The following is a 10,639-nucleotide window of genomic DNA, read 5'->3' as shown; positions in this document are numbered from 1 at the left end:
TAACGCCAAGAAAACCAACAATATATTTTTTTTTTCATATTGAGTTTAGCAAAATTTTCCTTCTTTTATTATTATTATTTTTTTTTTAGTCTTTAAAGCTATAGATAGATACAACGTAGACTATCGCGTAAGTAACTAACGTTATGAATGTGACATAGATTACTGAGAGTATTTGGTAACAAAAACCTCATTCTCATTTTTTATTTTCAATTTTCTAAAAAACAATCAACTCTAGAACATTTCAACTTTTTTCATTTTTTATATTACATCAATAATTTTTTATTACTATTTAAATAAAAAAATTCACTACATTGTAAATTTTTTTTAACTTTTTCATTTAAATTATTTCTAGTTTATATCACATTAATCAATTTTTACTGCTACCAAAAAAATAATTGAAGTCAACAATATTTACCAAACAACCCACTATATTTTGGGGTAGTAGGATCAGCATGTAGCTCAATCTAAATATTGTTTTTTTTTTTTTATTAACTCAATCTAAATATTGTTAATGAAAACTATTTGTTTTTATTCAAAATAAAAATTACAAATGTGCTTTCCTTCTAAAACACGTTTCCGCTGCCCTCGTCTTCGCGCCCAGTTCTCTAAACGAGGTGCGCTCGATTATTAACCTGCGAACCTCCTCTCTCTTAGTTGAACCTGTTTAGTCGAACTCTTTTTCTCTTTAGCTGTATACGGAAGGTGAGCGTTTTGTAGTTTCTGTCATCAGATTCTATGGTTGCTTCAATTTGATTTCGGTGTGAAATTGTGGTTTTCGATTTTTGATTTAAGGGTCTGTGCCTGTTATAGGATTTTGTTTATGGAAGTTTTTTGGAGGGTTTTAGCGATTGGTTTTGTTGGATTTTGAGAATTCGCTCGTTGATCTGTTGCTTGCTGATCTGTTTGGCGTTCATGATTTTTTTCAATAATATGGATCCGGGTTTCGTGAATTTGTGATTGCAATGCGTTGAAGTTCAATGTGTTCATGTGTTCTTCATTCGAACTGTTTTAGGCACTTGTTCCTGATTTTTCTTTTCTAGTTTAGGTTTGGAATTGATCAGAGAAGCTTGATTTTGTCGATGTGGAGTGCATTTGATCAGGGAAGCAAAAAATAGCTTATTTTTTAATTGGGATTGAAATCTTGGAAAACCATTGTGAGTGCCCTAAGAGATTTGCAGTGAAATCTTTTGTACGCGGTACTATAAGAAGTAATACTGTTTGTAATTTACTTATCAAAAAAAGTAATACTGTTTGTAATAAAGCCCGTATTCTCTGAGGCCAACGTTCTACTTCCTTTCTCGTCATTTCGACAAAGGTCTCTCTCTCTCTCTCTCTCCCTTTCTTTTAAATTTGATAATTAGTAGCAGAATTAGCACGAATCGTTCACTTGATGATGTTAATTTTGTTCGTGATAATGAGATTTTCTGTAACGGAGGCAAGATCCAAATTAGGGTTTTGATTTGGATCTTCATGTTTGGTTCATATTTTTATTCATTCATATGACAAAATGTAGTATGAGAGAGTTGTATTTGTTGAAAACTTGCGGTTTTTACCCTTCGTTTGTTTTGTGGGAAAATTCTGAGTATGGGGAAGCAAAGAAATTCAAGTAGACGATAATGTAATCTGGTTAAATTCGATGCATAGTTTGATCCTATGTATTAGTGTCACTAAAAGGTATAACTAGAAAACAAAATAAATTATTTCAAGAATTACTTGAGACATCAGGCACTTTTTTACTACCATACGGTTGCTGAGGAATCACTTATGTTTGCATGTTATTTGTGTGTTGGATTCAAGTTTGTCAGCGTGTGTGACCCATAATGTTGCTCCTTGTATTTTGTTTTTTGTAGTTTGGAGGAAGGAAGTATTATCAATTTAAAGACGACCTGAGATGGTAAAGTGAATTTTTGAATTGTTCCTGTTGATTTAATTTTTAATTCAATAAGATTTTGACATGGTTATTTCTGGGATCCAGTCGGCGCTCTTCAACTTCCATTCTTTTCTAACAGTAGTGCTGTTGGGAATTTGTGCCTGCACTTATTTGAAGATGCATTTTCCAGCAATCCTTGAACAGAGAACGGGGTATGTTCCCTCTGTTGTTCTTATTGTGTTTTTATTTCCGTGTGTATGATCAAAAGATAGTTCTTGTAGTTGTTTCATTTTAATAGGATGATACTGAAACATACTCAACCATGTTCTTCTCCTTTAATATGATTTGTGAAGTTGCAGCAATTCATAGGAGAGTCATCTTTGAACCTTTTGCGGTAAACATGCTTTTTTCTTCTTCCTGGTATTTAGCCTGTTAAAGATAGCAATTTAACTACCCAAACAAACTAATATTCAACCAAAAAAAAAAAAGTCAGCAGTGCATTTTGAATAGCAAAGTGAGCATTCTTCACTTCATAGAGTCACTGGAATTTGGACTCCCAGTACCCATCAAGATTTGCCAGGCTACCCGGAGTTGAATTCTCCTTTTCACTCTTCCGGAGAACATTTTAAACCATGGCTGTACAAATTATGATAATGTCAATCTGTACACAATTCTCTCGTTATGGTCAGTAGACAACCTGCAGAGATATTTTTAGGCAGGGTTCTCTCCCTCCCTCCCTCCCTCCCTCCCTCCCTCCCTCAGACACAATATGTGTTAAGGCAGATTACTTCGACTAGTCTTAAAATTATCCGTTGTCCTATTTGTGTTGTTTTTATAATCTATTTTTTCCAAATTTATGTACGGTTTGTCATTTATTTATTTGATTATCCATGTTAAGCACGATTCAGTGTTATTACAAGATTGATTAGCCACACTAATCTGTGTTCTCTTGGATTGACGCTATATTTGTATGAATTGGTTACAGTGGGTCCTAATGACTGATATGCTTATCTGACAGGTTTCGTGGTTTCTTTTGGAAGGCAGCCAGAATAGGTAGGCCTTTTGTTTGATGTTTTACCATCATCTTTGTTGGACTAGTCCGCCACTACTCTTTTGACTTCGCTTCTCATGGATTTATTGCCTTCCATATCTTCTTCTTTTTGGTTCTTTTTTTTTTTTTTTTGGGGGGGGGGGGGGGGGGGGGGGGGAAGAGATGGGTTAGTTTATAAAGTCTGACTGTTGATATTGGATCCAGGAATCTATCCTTGGGTTCGCATAAAGGTAAACATAAAAAGAAGAATATAAAAGGGAACTGTTTCTTCAATTACCTTCGTAGTAGTTTTATTTTATTTTATTTCATGTGATTGATGCCCTCAGATGTCATCCACAAAAAGCTTTAAAAAAAAATTGATTGATGCCCCTATAAATCCCTGATATAACGTTTCTTGACCTAAAACCCATTACTTTTGAATTACTTAAAAAGAATTTTAGAGCACAAAAATAAAGAGAGATGCTGATTTGGGTGTATTGATCCAAACAGTTGTACATTAATATACAAATGGATGTGATTAATCTAACATTTTGCAAGACAGCTAGTAGCAATATGGCCAGAGGGTCTGCTAAATTGCAGATTGCCCTTTTATGATGTTTAGCCTGTCTGATATTCAAACTTGTAAACATGCAAACTATAAAAGAGAAAATGAAGTAGCAATTATATTTTGATAGGATATACATTTATTCAGGAATCAGGATGCTATGAACTTCTAATAGACTGCTTTATATTGCATTGCAATCTGAAACGCTGACATTTCCTTGTTTGTTTTTCTGAAAAAGGTGAGCGCTTGAGCCCGTGGGTTGCTCTTGGATGCTTCACAATGGGTGTGTCAATTATCTTTTTCTGAGCCCCATCTTGTCCATTTATTCTGATGTAAGCTTTGCCTTTTTTCTTCTCACATGGCAAAAATCTCACTCCTTGAAATTGGTATTATCAAATGTTCTATGTGATGAGAACACTGTTAACCACTCTTTCAAGACCTAGTTGACATACTCATATTAAAGGCAGACAATCATTCTCAGGATAGTTGTTGAGCCTTTTGTTATATATTATTGCAGTTTATTGAAACATGCATGTTAAGTGGAAAATCCAACATGAATGCACATGAAATATTTATTTGAAATTCCATATAGTATGACAACAACCTATGTATGCCAGCCAGATTATAGATTCTGAGACTGGTAAGCTACTCAACAGCAAGTGTAAAATATTGGATTGAAGCATGCTATTCGTTTTTTCTTGTAACAAAGTGTGCATGAAGGATGAATGAAAGGTCTTGTGTGGACAGGGTGAGGTTACACTCATTATAATAATTTTATTTTCAGATATGTACTTTATGAAACAGTGAAATTGGGAAGAATATGAAGAAAGAAAAGTAGGAGGTCAAGCTGAAGTTAGGGCAGTAGGAGTCTTCAAGCCAATAGGGATACATGCAATGATATGAACTGTGAACTTATGCTTGACTCTCCTTAAAAGTAAGAACTTCTCTCCACCCCAATGAAACACAGATAGGATAATCTTCTTCATGGGTTTCTTTTGATTGCTTCCATCGGCAACTCCCACCATGTCTTCTTTATTGTATCCATCTTGTTCTCCCAATTGAAGAGGATCTTCTTTGTTGTATTCATCTTGTTCTCCCAATTGAAGAGGATAGCTTCGCAAGAACACCCTTCTGTTATTGTAGCTTTCGTGGCGGAAGCTTTTTGTTCTCGGCCCATCTCCCTCTATGCCTTTGCAATCCATACTAGAGAAGATACTAATGAACACTGAGCAAAGGTGGTTTTTATATAAGGGATAGATAGAGACAGAAAGAGAGAGAATAGGAAATTTGGTGCACGACAAGATGATCTTAGGAGAAGGAAATAATAATTATATAGCTGATATATATGGTATTAAAACCCTTGTATTTAGCTTTTCATATGATCCAAGTGGATATATACTCAAATTATAGATCAATATTGGCTAGTACTAAATGAGTGCTCATTGGATTCAGCATCGTTTCTGTATTCTAGCAAGACATAAATGTTTTCTTTTTCAAATCCTATGTCTGCCTATGTAAGATTTATCCGTCTCCCATCTCCTCCATTCCAATTGTTAGTGACCAGGATCCACCTTAGGCTGCTTGTTCTTCTAATAAGAATTAGCTTCAGCTTTAGTTTTTACTTCCGTTTAAACTCTAGCTTGCTAATGTTCCTTTAAAGTTACGTCTGTATTTGTTTCAGCTCTAGCTTTTGCTATAGCTTTGGATGTTTCCAACTTATATAAAAAATAAAAAAGATTTATCTTTGTTGAATATTCTCCTCCTAGGTTGATGCCTTGGAAATTAATTGTTACGGGCAAGGCACGTTGAAAACAATGACAAGCACAACGAAATATCCGTGCACTATGATTCAGTGAATAAAGTAAAAAGTCCATCAAATTCACTGCAACGGGTCGGGCACGTTGGAAACAATGACCAAGTTGATGAAAATGATAAGGGATTTGATTCTTGTACAACACTAATACAACAATCCCTCACATGAGGGTGGGTCTCAGTATGTGGGACCCATCCTCATGTGAGGGATTGTTGTACAGTTGTTGTATTGGTGTTGTAAATCTAACATTTTTCAAATGATAAACCCATGAAATTGCACGATGGGATGATGTTGATTTGACTTTGAGATCTGCCAATTTAATATGGTTACACGTCCAATTACTGCTCACACAATGTGCCTCTACAATGCACGCTGATCTTTGTATTAAGTTATGGTTCGTTTGGGTATTAAATTTTTAGAATTAGAATTGAATTCTAATTCTATTTACAAATATTGAGGTAAAAAATTATGTTTGGGTGTTGAATTTTGAGATTGAAAAATATTATATTTTAATGGTAAGAAATGATTGGAAGTTTAAAAAGTTGTGTATAATGATTGGTATTTTGAAAAGTTGTGTGAAATAATAATTTAAATAATAATAATTTATTATATATTGATTATTTAATTAAAATAAATAAATAATTTTTTTTTAAAAAAATAATTGAAATCAAAATTAAAAATTAAAAAAAAAATAAAAAATGAAGCAAGGGCAGCCACCCCCAGACCTCTGGGGGTGGCTGGGAGTGGCCGCGCGGCCTTCCCCAAGGGTCGGGGTGGCCACGCGGCCACCCCCAGTACTAGGGGGAGGCCGCGCGGCCTCCCCCAATAGGGGCTGGCAGCCACCCCTCTTTTTTTTCTTTTTTCTTTTCAATTTTATTTATTTATTTATTTATTTTTAAATTATTAATATCTTATTATTTAAATGTGGAACTCACGCGTTTTTGTTTGACTTTGGAGACTGATGGTCTCACGCGTGGGTCCCGGTCATCATTAGCAAAATTCAAGTGAATTTTGCTTGAATTCTGCCTGAATTCAAACTTGAGAAGAATCGTAAAAAAATTCAGTATTCAAACCGACCATTATTATCGCTTAAATGAAATGATCTATTTCATTATTTTTAAAAAAAATATATATATATATATATATTTTACAGATTAAATAGTATATATATTTACATGTGTTGAGTAACTTGTCATATTATTTAAAATTTTAAAATGATATAGTACTAGGTACACTGTTAAATGCAATAAAATAAAATTTGGACCGTGAATGTTCAAAAATTATGATTCTTATTTCAATAGTTGAGTAAAAAATCAGATGCGGTAAAACAAAATTTGAATCGTGAACATTCACAATAGTTATTATTCTTATTTCAAGGTTTAACTTAAAAATCGTTAAGTTCTCTATTATTGCTTTCCCCACCAAAAAATAAAATGATTTTTTTTTTATTCAGTCTTTAAAATTGTCATGTGTCTTTTGAGCATATGAAAATCACATGTTTTTTTTTTTTTATAGCACTAACGGAGTTGGAGGAAATTCTACTAAAACATTAAGTAATTCTCATTTGCTATTAAAAAAAATATATGTTTTCACACGCTAAGAAATGCATAACAATTTTATAAACGAGTAAAAAATAATTTTTTCAACTAAGGGCCAGGGGCGGAGGGAAGAGGGTCAAAGGGGTTAGACGCTCCCCCTCAAACCCCAAAAAATTTCCTTCTCCAGGTAGAAAATCACTCGGTTACCCTGATTGTTTACCTTTGGCCGCTTATCAAATGAGTAATTGACATTACCCCCATCCACTCATCAGGGGCAAACGACTAAAGAGATGCCGAGATCCTGAATTTTTTCTGTCATAGTTTCATTCTTTAAGGATTAGGTTTAGGTTAGACGTAGAGGGGAGAAGACGATAACCCTCTATTATTTTTTCAAAATGCACTGTTTAAATAAGTATCGTTTTAACTTTTAAGCCTACCCACATTAACGACTTAAGGTGCATACGTAAGTTCCAAACTTATTTGGATTGTGGACCGTATAAATAAGACCTCTTTTTTTTTCTGTTTTTTTTTTTTTTTTTTTTTTTTTTTTTTTTTTCTATTTTTAACCCTTGAATTATTATTATTATTATTATTTTTTAAAAAAAAAAGTCTTGTGCAAAAACTCTGATTCTTGTTACAGTCGTTTTTCTGTCTTTTTTTTTCTTTTTTTTTCTTTTTTTTCTTTTTTGGTTTTTTAACTTGAGAGGTGTATAGTAAAAAGATTGCGCAGAATAAAGCAAAGAAACAACATTTTTTTTTTTTTTGACAATTTTTCTTTTTTGAAAAGTTTCAAGCAAGTAATCGAACTTTTATATTTAAATTACTTTTTCAAATTAATTGTTGAATTATTTATTTATTTTGTTAGTTATATTATTTAATATTTTTAATTAATTTTTGTTTAGCTTCAAATTTTTTTCCTTGACCTCTCTCAACCAAAATCATGACTCCACTGGAGCCCACACTTGTGCACACACCCAGTCACAGACTCACAGCGTAAGAGAGAGAGAGAGAGGTCAAATCTGATAGTTTATACTTTTTTTTTTTAACGGATTAGCATATGCTAATCATTGATACTAAAAAGTTCGAAGGCATACAAGATGAAAAATGAGGGACAGACCCCTCATATTCTAAGTCAGAAGGATCTGGCTTAAAAACAGCTGCCTAAGCAAAATTTCAAATCTCACTAAAATTACAAATAAGCCCCCTTACAATAAAAATTCTAATAAAATTTGAGCCACACATAGGCAAACTGTACATAGAAACATGAGAATTTCACAACACAAAGGCAGAAAACCCTAAAAAGTCGCCGGCAGTGGAGTAGGGAGGCAGCTTCACCAGAGTGACGGCACGTGTAGGACACGAGCCGCATCCGAACGCACCCAGCAGTAGATCCGTCGCCGTGGACCCCAGGCACCGCCAAGCATAGCCTGAAAATGCGGAGCGTGGCCTACACGCGCAGTCAGAGAGCAAAAGCGCCCTGGCGCGTGAGGGCCACGTGCCGAGCTCCGAAGACCGACATGACCGAAGCTTCCGGCATCAAGGGCGGAACACGGCTGGGTGGCGCGTGTCCACCAGAAGTCGACGGACGTGCGTAGATCTGACTTCAAAAATCTGAGGAAAAACCATGAAAGTCCGGGCAGAACACACCGTCAATGACACTAAAGCCGCCCTTACCCCACCTTAGACTTCTTAAGAAGAGTCATTCTGCCAAAACGAAAAGAAAAACAAGAAAAAACAAGACAACAAATCCACCATAGCCCAGAGAGGTAGGGGAAGAACAGCCACCACCGGTTCAACCGGGGGGAACAAAACTCTACAGTCCTAAAGACTGAGAAGACAAAAAACACAGTCGAGAGGAGGAAGGCCTCCCTCCCCGGCTAACCAGTCTCTGTAAAGGGGGAGGCTTTTTGGCTTTTTGGCTTTTCTCTCTCAGAAAGGAACGGAGGCCAAAATAATAAGAAATTATATCTGATAGTTTATACTGTTTTAATGCAAGAGCAAGTGGACAGATAGTCAGCAGATTGATATTTTAGCAAGAATATCACTGAATATGTTATTGAATCTTACATGGGACAACTGGGATAATAAAGAGTCATATTCGTCCCCTTTATCAATCTTCCTACTCGGCTAGCTCTTCTTTTGGGGTTTGATAATCTCCTTCCACCTTTTTAGTAGTTCTTGCAATTAATAGTCATCTCTTTTCTTCTCTCAGAGTTTTTATAATATTGTATCGGATATTAGTTTAATTTTATCTCCCTTTTGGTGAATGCTTTGAATTTTTGTGAAGCATTCCCAATTTTTCATAGAATTTTTCATTATCTTTTCTATTCTATTCGAATTCAGATTAATAAGATCCTCCCTACCACCATTTTCATATTTTATTTAATTTTTTTTTCTAAAAAAAAGATTAAGAATTGACGTGATAACTACTTGAGTAACATTAATGTCCTAGTCTTTTCTCTGCTCTCTTCCAACAAACCTATTAAATAGTTTTGACTTTTTTCCTTCTTTTCATTTCTTTTCTGAACGAGTGTTTTTGGCCCTGACCGAGGGAGAGTGACAGGGATCGGATCTTTCCCACTTCAAGATTTATTATATATATAAACAGTTAAATATAACAAAATAAAAAAATTTAACTATAAAAAAAATTATTTTCATTTCACTTAAAATATATATTTAAGCTAGTGATATCTATTTCACGAGGCATACTCCTTTACCAATTATAATGTTTTGGGAATTATTTTTTTTCTCTTTATTTTCATATGATTTTTGGTTATTCAGGTTCTCATACAAAGAAATACATCACTAAGATTGAAATACATTAATACGAATTTTACTCTAATACCTAAACATTTTATCCTTAATAATTAAATATAAATAATTAACAATTCTATCAAATGCTCGCTAATCAATAAGGGCTTCTTTTTTTTCCCTGCATCGCTTTAAAACTAGTAATGTATTTAATTAATTTAATGCCAAATTGAAAATTATTTGTTCCCCTATATGCTATCTTTACGGCTAATAATTTTGAGGGAAAATGATGGTTATAAGTCATTGCTCAAAGCTGGAGCCTGCAAGTTGGTAAGATGTAGACCTACTGCCGATTTGTACTGGCACGATTGCAATAATTTAGAAATAGTAATCCAAAAAACACAAAATAATAATAATAATAAAATAAAATAAAATTGGAAAGGAAAATCCACACTTGGCCATGTTATTTGAATTTAAACAAAATATTAGTGGGAAAGCTTTGATAATGTGTTTATGATATCCAATCATATCCGGCCTTTGCGGTTGCATTAATCATTATGTCCATGTAGTTGACTACTAATGAGTTCTTAAAAGACAATATGTCATGATTCTCGGTTGGTTTAAATTTTTTCATGCACCTAATATTCAAAATCTCATACAATTTTAACTGTTTATCTTAAAAAAAATTAATATAGAAAAAGGCTAATTTATTTATTTAATTATTATTTTTATGCTTTCTTTTACGTGTTTCAACAGTTATAGAATTTATGATTCAAACCGAAAATCTCTTGTTAAATTTATTCGCTTATTTAAAAGGTTGAGTAAATAACATAATAAAAAATTTAATTTATAAATTCAACATAAAATTAAAAGATTAGAATTGATTAGTATAATTAATTTAATTAAAAAAATCAAATTAAAATTGATTTATATAATGTTATATTCATAATTTAACGCGATGTAAACATAATTAGCGACCATAAAATTGCCATCCTTGCCGCTAGGAGCCTAGCTTTCTCCTTTCTTGCCCAGCAGTCTCTGACAAATGCATAAAAAGGAGGCAATAACTTAA

The 10,639-nt window shown here is 33.6% G+C and overlaps 1 protein-coding gene across 2 annotated transcripts; it reads left to right on the top strand.

Moving 5' to 3' along the window:
- Window positions 1–547: 547 nt before the first annotated feature.
- LOC133864822 (uncharacterized) lies at window positions 548–3,992 on the top strand. 2 transcript variants are annotated; one of them, XM_062301256.1, is made up of 5 exons: window positions 548–614; window positions 1,851–1,894; window positions 1,976–2,082; window positions 2,889–2,923; window positions 3,704–3,992. In XM_062301256.1, exons 2-5 carry the CDS (start codon window positions 1,892–1,894, stop codon window positions 3,769–3,771), a joined length of 213 nt encoding a protein of 70 aa, XP_062157240.1. In that variant the 5' UTR covers window positions 548–614; window positions 1,851–1,891; the 3' UTR covers window positions 3,772–3,992. The 2 variants fall into 2 exon arrangements, with proteins under 2 accessions (XP_062157240.1, XP_062157231.1); XM_062301247.1 differs by having other exon boundaries at window positions 548–702.
- Window positions 3,993–10,639: the final 6,647 nt, after the last annotated feature.

The sequence above is a fragment of the Alnus glutinosa genome, chromosome 1 (genome assembly GCF_958979055.1).
Source record: "Alnus glutinosa chromosome 1, dhAlnGlut1.1, whole genome shotgun sequence".
Classification (NCBI taxonomy): Eukaryota; Viridiplantae; Streptophyta; class Magnoliopsida; order Fagales; family Betulaceae; genus Alnus; species Alnus glutinosa.
The sequence above is the reverse complement of the archived record's forward strand: the minus strand, read 5'-3'. Positions and strand labels throughout refer to the sequence as shown.